This window comes from Lactuca sativa, chromosome 6 (assembly GCF_002870075.4).
Source record: "Lactuca sativa cultivar Salinas chromosome 6, Lsat_Salinas_v11, whole genome shotgun sequence".
NCBI classification, from domain to species: domain Eukaryota; kingdom Viridiplantae; phylum Streptophyta; class Magnoliopsida; order Asterales; family Asteraceae; genus Lactuca; species Lactuca sativa.
Window position 1 is genome coordinate 125,630,995 of NC_056628.2, and position 14,280 is coordinate 125,645,274.

General features: G+C 36.5%; 1 protein-coding gene across 1 annotated transcript; it reads right to left on the reverse strand.

Annotated features, from left to right (window-relative positions):
* Positions 1-59: 59 nt before the first annotated feature.
* On the reverse strand, positions 60-13,295 carry LOC111880413 (ABC transporter B family member 21). Its single transcript, XM_023876841.1, has 12 exons — positions 13,044-13,295; positions 12,843-12,897; positions 12,376-12,551; positions 12,004-12,225; positions 11,400-11,638; positions 10,219-10,744; positions 9,337-9,610; positions 7,748-8,589; positions 6,575-6,841; positions 6,094-6,357; positions 522-815; positions 60-419 (listed from the first exon to the last, which is right to left on the reverse strand). Exons 1-12 carry the CDS (start codon positions 13,278-13,280, stop codon positions 60-62), a joined length of 3,756 nt encoding a protein of 1,251 aa, XP_023732609.1. The 5' UTR covers positions 13,281-13,295.
* Positions 13,296-14,280: the final 985 nt, after the last annotated feature.

The window sequence follows — 14,280 nt, forward strand, 5'->3', positions numbered from 1 at the left end:
AACTAGGGGATGTAAAGCACAATAATATAAAAATAACAATAATAGTTAAAAACATATGGTTACAAAGCAGCAGCACTAATTGTATGAAAAGCAACTAATGATGCATATATACCATCTTTGATATTGATAAGTTTCTCATGTGTCCCTCTCTCTGCAATGACTCCATTTTTCACCACTGCAATAACATCCGCCCCTTGGATTGTGGATAACCTATGAGCCACAACAAGTGTGGTTCTATGTACAATAACTCTATCAAGTGCATCTTGTACCACTTTTTCAGATTCAGCATCTAGAGCACTAGTGGCCTCATCTAGTAATAGTATCTTCGGACCCTTTATTATTGCTCTTGCTATTGCCACTCTTTGCTTTTGCCCTCCCGACAATTGGATACCTCTTTCCCCCACATTCGTATCATACCCCTGAAAATTCACATAGAAACGTTTTATATTTTGCTTATATATGTAACAATAACAGTATTAGCAAAAGTACAATATCAATGAAATTAAAAGTAACAGGATCACCCGGTGTAGGCTGCTAATGAATTTATGGGCATTTGCTAGTTCTGCAGCTGCCATGATTTCTGCCTCTGTGGCATTGCCTTCCTTCCCATACTCAATATTTGCACGGATGGTGTCATTAAACAAAACAGGCTCTTGACTTACTAGACCCATCTGCTGTCTTAACCACCTCACTTTTAGCTTTCGGATGTCAACTCCATCAAGAGTTATTCGGCCTGAATCAACATCATAGAACCTTTGCAACAAAGAAACCACAGTTGACTTTCCACTTCCACTTTCGCCAACAAGAGCTACAGTCTTGAAAATAAAATGTTAAACACAATTAGGCAATGTTTCTTTTGCAAGGAGCAAAGTTGTCATTTACTGTTGTTATCCAGTAAGAGAACAATCTTTGTTCATGTTAAAGATCATCACTAGCCCAATAAAACAAATATTATTTAGAAGACTTTAGCTTGTTCTAGAATGCTCTAGAAGATTCTAGAACATTATGGAAGACTATGGAAGACTCTGGAATATACCGGAAGAGTCTAGAATACTCTAGAACGACATGGAAGACCCTGGAAGGATATGGATCATTCTAGAAGACACTGGAGCAACGTAGACCTCTCCAAAACATGGTAGAACGTTCTAGAAACATATGGAAGCATGCAGAGTATGTTAGATAGTTCTAGAGTTATCTAGTATGTAGTAAGTGTATGCTAGTATCTAGAACCTTCCTAAGAGGCCTATAAATAGGTATGGAGCTCATTTGCTCCAAACCATCCAAGAAAGCCTCAAAGAAAGAAAAGTGTGTAGTAGTCTCACAAAGTGTAAGTTCTCCTTAAGTGTCTTAATAAAAGTCTTGTTGTTTCCCATATAAAAGAGTCGTGTTCAACAATCTGGTATCAGAGCAAGGTTTCTTGATAGTGAGAACGAGTGATTCTCGTTGTATCGTGAGTAGTTTGTGACTCTGCAAGTTTAGTATCAAAACTAGCTTGTTTGTTATTACCGAGGTACTGCCAACACAATGGGTGATCTCCAAGTAGTCGGAGGAATCAAGAAACTCAACAACAACAACTACAAAACGTGGGAAACATGTATGAAGTCCTACTTACAAGGACAAGATCTATGGGAGGTCGTTGGTGGAAGCGAAACTACGCCACCAGAGGAAGACGTTAATGGTGCTTTACGTAAATGGAAAATCAAAGCAGGCAAAGCAATGTTTGCCTTGAAGACCACAATCGAAGAAGAGATGTTGGAGCATATTCGGGATGAGAACACCCCGAAAGAAGCTTGGGATACGTTTGTGACGCTTTTCTCAAAGAAGAATGATACGAGACTACAACTTTTGGAGAACGAGCTATTATCAATCTCACAACGTGACATGACGATTGCTCAATATTTCCACAAGGTCAAGTCGATATGTCGGGAGATTACTGAACTAGATCCGCAATCCGTCATTGCAGAAGCTCGAATGAAGAGGATCATTATCCATGGACTGAGGCCGGAATATAGAAGCTTTGTTACTGCTGTACAAGGATGGCCCGCTCAACCATCACTTGTAGAGTTTGAGAATTTGCTGGCTAGCCAAGAAGCTATGGCTAAGCAAATGGGAGGCATCACGCTGAAGAGTGAAGAAGAAGCACTCTACACAAGTAAAAGTCGGAGGAATTTTATGCCACCTCCTAAAGAAGGATACAAAAATGCTGACAAAGGGAAGAGTCAACCAGGAACCTCACAACCATGGAGATCTCAAAAGACCGACAATAAGAGTTCTCGGGGGAGGAGGTTCGAAGGCAACTGCAACAACTGTGGAAAGTGGGGCCACATGTCCAAGGATTGTTGGTCAAAGAAAAAGTCTGTGGAAAGCAATGTAGTAACTTCCAAAAAGGAAATAGAGGATGAATGGGATGCTGAGGCATTATGTGCCATAGAAGAAAATGAGTTGGCACTCATGACAATGATGGGAGAGCGTATCAACTATGAAAATGACTGGATCATTGATTCAGGATGCTCCAATCACATGACTGGCGATCAGAACAAACTACAAGACGTGAAGGAGTACAAAGGGAGTCGCATGGTACTTACAGCCAACAATGCACGACTTCCAATTGCTCAAATTGGAAAAACGACGATCATGCCTGGTAATAAATCTGACATGGTGTCACTACATAATGTGTATCACGTGCCAGGTATGAAGAAGAACTTGTTGTCAGTATCGCAACTAACATCGTCAGGCAACTACGTCTTGTTTGGCCCACAAGATGTGAAGGTCTATCGAGATCTTAAAATATCAGAAACGCCAACAATGGAAGGACGAAGAGTGGAGTCCGTTTATGTGCTCTCCGCAGAGTCTGCCTATGTAGATAAGACTCGTAAGAATGAGACAGCAGATCTATGGCATGCACGGCTGGGACATGTTGGTTATCACAAGTTGAAGGTAATAATGGAGAAATCCATGCTCAATGGCTTACCTCAACTTGAAGTTAAAACAGATGTTGTTTGTGCTGGATGTCAGTATGGTAAAGCTCATCAATTACCATACAAGGAGTCAAATTTTAGAGCAAAGAAGCCACTAGAGTTAATTCACTCAGATGTGTTCGGTCCAGTCAAGCAGACATCAGTTAGCGGGATGCGGTACATGGTGACGTTCATTGATGATTATTCGAGATATGTGTGGGTTTTCTTCATGAAAGAAAAATCTGAAACATTCTCAAAGTTTCTAGAATTCAAGACAACGGTTGAAGGAGAAGTGAGAAAGAAGATTCGGTGTCTACGCTCAGACAATGGAGGAGAATACACCTCAGAAGAATTCAATCGCTATCTAAAAGAATGTGGTATACGTCATCAATTCACATGTGCCAACACACCTCAACAAAATGGTGTAGCTGAGAGAAAGAATCGACATCTTGCAGAAATTTGTCGAAGCATGCTACATGCGAAGAATGTCCCAGGAAGATTTTGGGCTGAAGCAATGCAAACTGCTGCCCATGTGATCAATAAACTTCCCCAACCAAGGTTAGGTTTCATCTCACCATTTGAGACACTATGGAACATGAAACCTACTGTTAGCTACTTCCGAGTATTTGGCTGCGTTTGCTACGTATTTGTGCCTAGTCATTTACGTAGCAAGTTTGACAAGAAAGCAGTCAGGTGTATATTTGTTGGATACGACAATCAAAGAAAAGGGTGGAGATGTTGTGATCCAACAAGTGGAAGATGCTACACTTCAAGAGATGTAGTGTTCGATGAAGCATCTTCATGGTGGTCCTCAGAGAAGAAAGTACTACCAGACTCGGAAAATATTGAAGAAGTTTTAAAACAAAAGATAGGGGAGCAAACTGCACATATTTGGTCAAGTGTTGATACACCTGAAGATCCGAGCGACACTGATGTCATTGAGCAAGAAGTAACTCAAACAAGTGATGCCGGTGAAAAGGAGCCGCCGCCTCCACAACTTCGAAGGACGGAAAGAATCCGAAAGCCTAATCCCAAGTATGCTAATGCGGCCATTTTAGAAGACGGTGTTAAAGAGCCGGAGACATATGAAGAAGTAGTTAAGAATAAAGCATGGCAGAAGGCAATGGAAGAAGAAGTTACAGCCTTAAAGCAGAATCAAACGTGGGAACTGGTACCAAGACCAAGAGATATAAAACCGATTTCCTGCAAGTGGGTTTATAAATTAAAACGATGCACAGATGGATCAATTGAAAGATACAAGGCTCGTTTGGTGGCTCGAGGGTTCTCACAACAATATGGACTGGACTATGATGAAACATTTAGTCCAGTGGCGAAGATAACTACTGTACGGGTGCTGCTAGCTCTTGCGGCTAGTAAAGACTGGAAATTATGGCAGATGGATGTGAAGAATGCTTTCTTGCATGGAGAATTAGATCGGGAGATCTACATGAACCAACCAAAGGGATTTGAGGATGCAGTTAATCCCACTCATGTGTGCAAGCTGAGAAAAGCTCTTTACGGATTGAAGCAGGCACCAAGAGCCTGGTATGGTAAGATTGCTGAATTTCTTACCCGAAGTGGTTATTCAGTTGCACATGCAGACTCAAGCCTGTTCGTCAAAGAAAAAGAAGGAAAGTTGGCAATTGTGTTGGTTTATGTGGATGACTTGATCATCACCGGGGATGACGAAAGAGAAATCCATCAAACAAGAGAAAATCTATCGGTGCGATTCCAAATGAAAGAGCTGGGGGAGCTTAAACACTTCTTGGGGTTAGAAGTTGATCGTACAAAGGAAGGGTTGTTCCTCTGCCAACAAAAGTATACAAGAGATATACTTCAAAAGTTTGGCATGTTGGAGTGTAAGCCAATATCAACACCAATAGAGCAAAATTCCAAGATATGTGCTCATGAAGGAAAAGAGTTGGATGATGGAACGATGTATCGACAACTAGTAGGTAGTCTTATCTACCTAACTTTATCTCGGCCTGACATTGCTTATGCAGTTGGAGTTATGAGTCGATACATGCAAAGTCCGAAGAAACCTCATTTGGATGCTGCCCGACGGATCTTGAGATATGTCAAAGGTACAATTGACTATGGTCTCTTGTATAAAAGAGGAGAAGACTGCAAGTTGGTTGGATATTGTGATGCTGACTATGCAGGAGACCATGATACCCGAAGATCAACCACTGGGTATGTGTTCAAGCTTGGGTCGGGACCAATATCATGGTGTAGTAAAAGACAACCAACAGTATCATTGTCAACCATGGAAGCGGAGTACAAAGCAGCGGCCGTAGCAGCTCAAGGAAGTACATGGTTGGTACTCCTAATGGAGGACTTACATCAAAAAGTTGACTATGCAGTACCACTTCACTGTGACAACCAATCTGCAATTCGGCTGGCAGAAAATCCAGTATTTCATGCTAGAACAAAGCATGTGGAAGTGCATTATCACTTTATCAGAGAAAAAGTCTTGATGGAAGAAATTGAGATGCGGCAGATCAAGACCGATGACCAAATAGCAGACTTGTTCACCAAAGGGCTAAGTACTGGAAAATGTGAAGGTTTTCGCTGTCAGCTTAACATGGTACGAAGAATGAGGGCTAGTGTTGAGGGGGAGTGTTAAAGATCATCACTAGCCCAATAAAACAAATATTATTTAGAAGACTTTAGCTTGTTCTAGAATGCTCTAGAAGATTCTAGAACATTATGGAAGACTATGGAAGACTCTGGAATATACCGGAAGAGTCTAGAATACTCTAGAACGACATGGAAGACCCTGGAAGGATATGGATCATTCTAGAAGACACTGGAGCAACCTAGACCTCTCCAGAACATGGTAGAACGTTCTAGAAACATATGGAAGCATGCAGAGTATGTTAGATAGTTCTAGAGTTATCTAGTATGTAGTAAGTGTATGCTAGTATCTAGAACCTTCCTAAGAGGCCTATAAATAGGTATGGAGCTCATTTGCTCCAAACCATCCAAGAAAGCCTCAAAGAAAGCAAAGTGTGTAGTAGTCTCACAAAGTGTAAGTTCTCCTTAAGTGTCTTAATAAAAGTCTTATTGTTTCCCATATAAAAGAGTCGTGTTCAACAGTTCATACAACAGTACTATAGGATGATAAAGAGGCTACCTGGCCTGAACGAATGGTCAAACAAAGGTCTTTGAAGATTTGAATGCCGGGTCTAGCAGGATAACTAAAAGTGACATGACTAAACTTGATACCCCCCTTCACATTTTTTAATGTAGTTCCGGACTCATCAGTATAGTCGATTTTTGATTTTTGGTCTAGAAGAGCAAAAATTGAAGCCGAAGCAGTCTTGGCTTTTCCAGAATCTGGAACAAAGGATCCTGATTGAGAAACACCCATTGCTGCCATACTCAACCCCAAAAACACCTTCAAATAGCAAAACAAATTTGTACCACATCACTACTAATTAACTAACAAAATGTGTATATATAAATCACAGAAAAATCCATTGCTAGTTTCCTTTAGCAGCAAATTAGTGACGGTTTACTGTCGCAATTGTGATGGAATATCCGGTTTCTAAGTATCACCAACCAACCACCTCAAAAGAGATGGGAAGCTTGAAAAATAAGTCAACTCGGTTTACCTGGAATACTTTAGGGAATGTAGTCTTTCCGGCTTCAACAAAGCGAGCTCCGATATAAAAGCTGATTGCATATACTAAATATAACAATAACATAGACATGCCAAATCCAGCACCACTAACTAAACCTTGTTGGATTCCTGCTTTTTGAGGTTTTTCACATTTCTTTTCATATACTTTCATCACCTTCTCTTCTGCACAAAAAGCAGCAACTGTTCTAATGCTTCCAACTGCATCACTTGCAACTTGACTTGCATCCTCGTATAGTTTCTGAAACCAATACAAGTTTACGTCATATATATGTTATTTCCATTTTACTAGTTTTCATTTTTGTTATATAGAAAAAAATAGTAACATAGTTTCGCTGATTTGTTTGTTATAGCATCCTACTTTTATTTATTCTATTATACATTGCACCTTGTAAAAATCTAATAAGGTATAGGAATGTTATCCAAATAGAAACCAATTTTTAGTGTTATGATTGAGTGGATTTTTAAAGTGTAATGTCATAATAAAAAAAAAGATTGAAAGTGAATGCTGCTATAATTGGGAAGATATTTTATAGTGTAACTCCTTAATATTTTTTTTGAATGTACAATGCTGTTATAGAAAGAAATGGAAGTATGATGCTAAAATACATAAATAAATACAAGTAGGTTGCCTTTTTTTCTTTTTTTTTTTCAAAGAAACTACTCAACTCAACCTCTATTTTTCCCTCCACTTCCCTAAATATGTTGTCACTTTCCCAATATTTTAAGACATCATTAATCCGAACAATAGTTAATGGTAAAAAAGAAAACATTTTTTTAATCCAATAACATAGATATGTGTCTTTAAACAACTTAATGCAAAAGGAACGACTTACTATTAAGTTTTAACTTTTTACTGAAAATAGCATTATGTAACCTATAATAGCAATGTAATTATAATTACTTAACTGTAATAGCAACATACTTAAAATTCTTCTATTGATATAAGCAATATGTCACAAATAAAGTATTCCAATATTGGTTGCAAAATATGAGTATGCTACTAGTATTGGTAAAACATAAAGTATACTCTGTGTTGCTATTATGAGTAAAATGTATGAGTAGATTGCTATTCTGAGTAAAAAGTAAGTATATTTGTATATATGGTGAAAGTAAAGTAGGTTGCTTTTATGAAAAAATAGCTCACCTTCGTATCAGCAGTGAATCCTGTAATGAATTTTAATTGAAGATACCCGTTAAGGCCAATTAGTGGTAACAATAACAAGACTATAAGAGCCAACTGCCAATTTGCAAGAAACGCGATTATTAAACCGCAACCAGCAGTGGCGGTGTTCTGAACAAGTAAAGAAAGCGTATCCCCAAATAAACCTCGCACTGATACAGCATCTGAAGACAACTTTGCCCCAATCAAACCGCTCGAATTTTCTAACTTATCAAACCAACTTATCTCCATTTGAACCAGTTTTTTGAAACATTTTAATCGGATTCTTCGTATCAGTTTACAACCAGCAACACCATAAAAATACATTCTAAGTGGTGTCGCTATTAAACTTGCAAACCCAAGAACAAGAAGCATCAATGCCCAAAACTCCGAATCCTTTCGAAGTTTATGAGCGGGCTCAAAAAATGTCTTTATAATACTCGAAAGAAGATAACCAAAAATAGGTAAAGTTGCTCCATTAACTAGAGCGGCTATGGAACCTAGTAGGATCAATGGGAATTCAGGCTTGTTCAGATAAGCCAAGCGTAAAAGGGAAGAATCGGTTTGATTATTGTGTATTGGTTCCTTGAAATCAGTAGAGGGTATGTTAAATGAGTGATGATTACTATTACTAAGATTAGATGATTTATGAGCTATGGATCTTGAGACAGAAATATGTCTGCTTGAATGTGTTGCAGAGGCCATGGTAATCTTGGGCAATTCTTGATCATCCTTGTCTTGATTTTGTGATTGTTTGGTGAGTTCTTGCAATCGTATAAGTTGGGAGTATGCACCGTCAGGATCTTTTAAAAGCAAAGAGTGTGAACCTACTTGATTAAACAAGATGTGAACGTAAGAAATGAAAGCAAAGAATAGAATTGAACTTTCAGTTTTTTTATGAGGATGTTATAATTTGAAAAATCTATCCAGATGAAGCATTGAAAATTGTTTTGTATTTAGTTGACATTGTTATAGTTTGGTAGGGTTTCAAGTAAAATGATGTAATAAGAAGAAGTGAAAGTAGGATGATATAATAAACAATCAATGAAAATACATAACTATATCACACATTGGGCTACATGCAAGAGATAACAACGTATTTTCATGTGGTTGTCTATTATAGCATAGTAGCTTCTTTTCATTATATTAAAAAACTGAAAATTTAATGTTTTTCTTATAGAAGCATCGTGCTATGAAAATATATCTCATTATACTAGTGTACTTTCAGTTTTTTTTAATTATTATTATTATTATTATTATTATTATTTTAATTTTTTTATCATAATGTTATACATCAAAAAATATATCCAATTATACCTATTTTTTGGATGACATTGCTATAATTGGGTGGATTTTTTAAAATTACAATTTTTTAATAGAAAGAAATTAAGGGTACAATGCACAAAAAGGAACTTAATAAAACCGCATTGCTATGTGTTGCATAAAACTAAAAACTTTATGGTATTAAGTTTTAAAATAATAAGGGTCATGCTATAATACACATGTGATGGATTTTGTAAAAATGTAATCATGGAACCAGAAAATATGATGAAAACAAGGTTAGATAAGAGGACCTTTCTCAACAATCTTCCCATTGTGAATAACGGCAATTACATCAGAATTTTGTATAGTGCTCAATCGATGGGCTACAATGATAGTAGTTCGGTTAACCATGATTCTATTGAGCGCTTCTTGAACAACCCTTTCGGATTTTGCATCAAGAGCACTTGTAGCTTCATCTAGTAGTAAAATCCTTGGGTCTTTCAAGATTGCCCGAGCTATGGCTATTCTTTGCTTTTGTCCTCCTGACATATGAGTTCCATGATCACCCACCATTGTATCGAGTCCCTGTATGCATTTGACCAATACAAAATGATTTAGGTAACTAAGGTATGGATCATTTTTCAAGGAATGTGATTATTTTCTCTGGGGTGAAAATTTGATTATGAGGAATATGTTTATTTTCCAATCTTGAATGCAATTAGACGATATATTATAGTTACAATCTAAATTTTGTTTTATGACCTCCATATAAGACCATTGTTCCAAAAAAAAAAAATCAAAACTTTAATTAAACTAATTATTTGTATTCTAAAATAACTAAAACTATGTTTTAAATATAATTTTCTTTTGAGAATTTTATAGCATTCTATTTCATAACTTTTTTGATATTTTAGTAGAATTTTTAAGAGAAGTGATAAATAAAAACTTCATTACCTGTTTGTATTTGTTCTATTTATTGTTAACATATAGCATGCTTCAATAACTTTTTTCATTTATTCATTTATCCAATTCCATTGATGATGTTGGAACTGTGCGACAGATTAGTTAAGGATTGAAATCCAGCGCCAATCTGTCGCTACTTTTAAAAAGTTCTAGTCTTTTTTTTCCCTATGTAGATTATTTTCGTTGCTAATTCTGTGTAGTCATTGTTCTAGTAGTGTATGAAATTCAACCTTAGGGAATTTTTTGATAAATTTGGCAGCATTTGCGAGTTTAGCAGCCGCTTTGATTTCTTTAACTGTTGCACCATCTTTCCCATAAGCAATATTCTCTTTAATACTTGAACTAAACAAAACAGGTTCTTGGCTCACGAGACTAATCTTTCCTCTTAGCCATCTTACGTTATACTCTTTGATATTAATAGCATCAATAATAACTTTTCCTCCTTGAGGGTCATAAAACCTCTCTATTAGGCTAATTACTGTCGATTTCCCACTTCCACTTTGTCCCACTAAAGCCGTGGTTGTGCCACTTGGTATCCTCAGAGAAAACCCGTTAAAAATAGGCTCCTCGGGTCTGGATGGATAACTAAAAACAATATTCTGGAGCTCAATATCACCACGAATGTCATTAAGTTTCTTGCCACTAGTGTCATAAGGATCAATTTCTGACTTCCGATCTATCACCTGAAATAGTTTAAATGCTGCAACTCTTCCAGAGGCAAATGCAGTCATGCATGGTGAAGCCTGCCCTAAAGAACTGATTAAGAAGTTTTATGAGGAAAAATTGAAAGAAAACTAGTAAAAAAAATCATGCCAAAGATAGAACTATTAAGAACCAAGTCTACAAAAGGGTTAGGCTAAATGTAAAAAATAGCAGTGTATTTTTTGTTTATTTGTTTATTACAACATCCTACTTTCACTCTCATTGTATTTTCCATTTTTTCCGATACTATGAAAGGTCTACCTAGCTATACACTTTCAATATATTCGTTTTCTTACTAGGGCATTGTAATTTGAAAAATCTACCAAAATTTAAAGCATTGCTTGGTGTTTGGAAGACATTGCTATACTTGGTTAGCGTTTTCAATGTACAACGTCGCAATTGACAAGATGAAAAGTAGGTTGCTAATTCTTGCATTTAACCTAAAGGGTTAATGGTGATTCTTCCCACTCATTGTATCTTGAAAAATCTACCCAATTACAGCAAATAAAGTTTTTTTTGAATTCGGATAACATTGCTATATTCGGCTAATGGGATGAAATGAATGTAGGATTCTATATTATTTCGAAAACCGATTACTTTACAAATTTTCTTCCATTACTTTACTAGTAAAGCATGAAATAAGGTCCTTAAATGAAAAGTTATGTCCATGATCATGAGAACTATTTCGAAAACCTGAAAAAGCACTTACAAAGAGCTTAAGAAGATCACAGTCATGATGTTTATAACCTGTCCGCCTGTATATCCTTTTTCTATAATCAATCTGCCACCATACCATATGGCCAAAGAGTAGCAACAGAATACACACAACATAAATATACCAGAACCGATTCCAGCAACCAAACCCTCTTGCACCCCAGCCCTGTAAGCTTTCTTTAAAGACTTATCATATTTGGCAATGGCTTGCTTCTCCCCTGTGAATGATGCAACCTGTAGTTATAAAAAGTCATATCAAAATCAGAATTTATAAAAAGGTTACATACAAGAAATAACAACAAAGTTTCATACACATGTTTATTTTAGCATCATACTTTCATTTCATCGTATTACACCATTGTAGTGCAAGAAATCTATCGAATTATAGCAATGTCATCCAAATACAAAGCAATATCATTGGTATAGTTGGGTAGATTTTTCAAAGTGTAATGTCCTAACAAGAAGATAAAGTGAAAGCACAACGCTATAACTGGTTAGATTGATTTTTCAAAGTGTAATACCTTAATAAAAAACGTTCATATACAATTCTGTAATAGAAAAAATGAATGTAGGATATGCTAAGATAAACAAATTCTCACGGTTCTGATAGAGCTGATTGTCTGTTCAACTACAGTTGCACCAAGAGAATAAGCAGTTTGGCCCTTAGACTTTAGCTTTTCCATCACAACAATCATAAAGGCTGCTGAGATCACAAGAAGAGGAATCGAAGATAACAACACAATGGAAAGAAGCCACCCCTTTGAAAACGCAATCATAAATCCTCCAAAGAATGTTGAAGCCAGTTGTATGAAAGTTCCGACCTAAAAGTGAGACGGGTTAACTTCTAAAGTTATATCAGATCATAAAGTAGATATAAATTGTATGGTCCTTCTTGTTACACACAAGACATGATATTACAAGTTATACTACTTTTGATGTGCATCACATTGAGACATTAGTTACATTAGTACCTTTTCTCCCATAGCATCCTGAATAATAACTGTATCACTAGACATGCGTTCAATAATTTCTCCAGTCTTGTTTTCTTGATCAAAAAATCCCACATCTTGTCTCAACAATGTTTTCAAGTATATACTTCTGATACGTGCAGCCTGTCTCTCACCAGTGACCATCCAGCAAACTACCTCTACAGAGTGACATATGTGGGTTCTTGGTTAGATGCTCAAAACCTAGTAATCAAGCAATCTGTTATCTTTGTTTGGTAGACAAAATAGACCCATTGTATTGCTTTTGTTGTGCATTGGGATTAGACTAGGAATGATTTCAATGGGACAAAGATTGCTATTTTTTTATCACACCCCAAAAAAAAGGGACAAAGACTCAATCTCGATCACTCATCATTGGAGTAGCCCTAGAAAGTATGTATAGTTTTTGATCCATGTAATAAAATCAGTTTTGATGTTAATTATAAGCTTACGAAAAAATGCTGCAGCTCCTGACCCCAAAGCCAAGTAGACATATTTGAGGGATACCTGGAAATTATTTATGAGTTAGAGAGCTAATGCACTTGTTAATTTGTCATAGCAAGTAATGACTTGATAAACTAGATATATAGTACATAAAGGTCCAAGTTGTTTTAATATATGAAACTGGGCATTAGCATTGAGATACGATCTACCTTGGAAACTTCATGAACAATGGCGTTTTTATCTGTAGTGCCTCCAAATGTGTCAATTAGCTCCCCAAATAACAATGTCTGGAGAGGCATATTGATTCCACCTCCGATCGCAGTAATTGTCCCCACCACCATTAGTACATAATCTGTGTAGTCAGCAAAGGCAAAAAGCTTGTGATATGGAACTACGTCAGTTGTTTGCTTCTTTTCTTTAACTGAATCCTTCGTTTTCTCAGACATTTCTGGAGCTTCTTTTGTTGATTTGATACCTTCTTATGGTTTCATGTCTCCCGTAGCACCAGTCATTATTCAGTGAAAAAACCTCCCCAAATGATGTATATATCAACTTCGATTTGGGCTACAAGAGAAACGACCAAGAACAACATATATATATATATATATATATATATATATATATATATATATATATATATATATATATATATATATATATATATATATATATATATATATATGCACTGCTAATGTATGCATATCTGCGTCCGCAGTCCATGACTGCTGACGCATGCATGCATATATGCGTCCGCAGTTCATACGATTGCTGATGCATATATATGCATGCATTTATAGCTGCGTCCACAATTCATATGATTGTCCGTAGTCATATTGACTACGGATGCATATTTTTTCAACTGCACGCAGATGGTTCGCAAGTTCTCAAACATTTTTTAGTTTTCACTATAACTCAACCCATATATATATATATATATATATATATAACAACCATCTAGACTAAGAACACTACTTGAATTCGTTTAATATTTCGAGATTCTGTTTGCGAAGATGATAAGTTGCTCTCATTAATTTACTTTTTATATTGCTTCATTATTTTATTTCACTAATTATTATATGGTTTATATTTTATTTATCAAGTTGGTTTAATTATGTAAGGATCAAAAATCATAAAAGCACATCGCAACACACGAGCAAAGTGTTATATAGGTAATCCATGGACGTACTAGAGTGGGATTTTATTAGTCGTATCCATCATACACACGCTTTCTGCATATAATATAGAGGTACATGAAGATCTATTTATAATGACAAGTTGAACTAAAAACCGTTAATCAGGCGAAACCCAAAAAACGTCATTAACGAAACGGGTTTCTGGACCAGCGTGCATTGCTGATCTACACCGCAGACATAATTATCTGAGCACCATTGATGTGGCTCGAGCCCTGCAGTCCTAACCTCAAACGGGACTCCATTGCGAAGTATC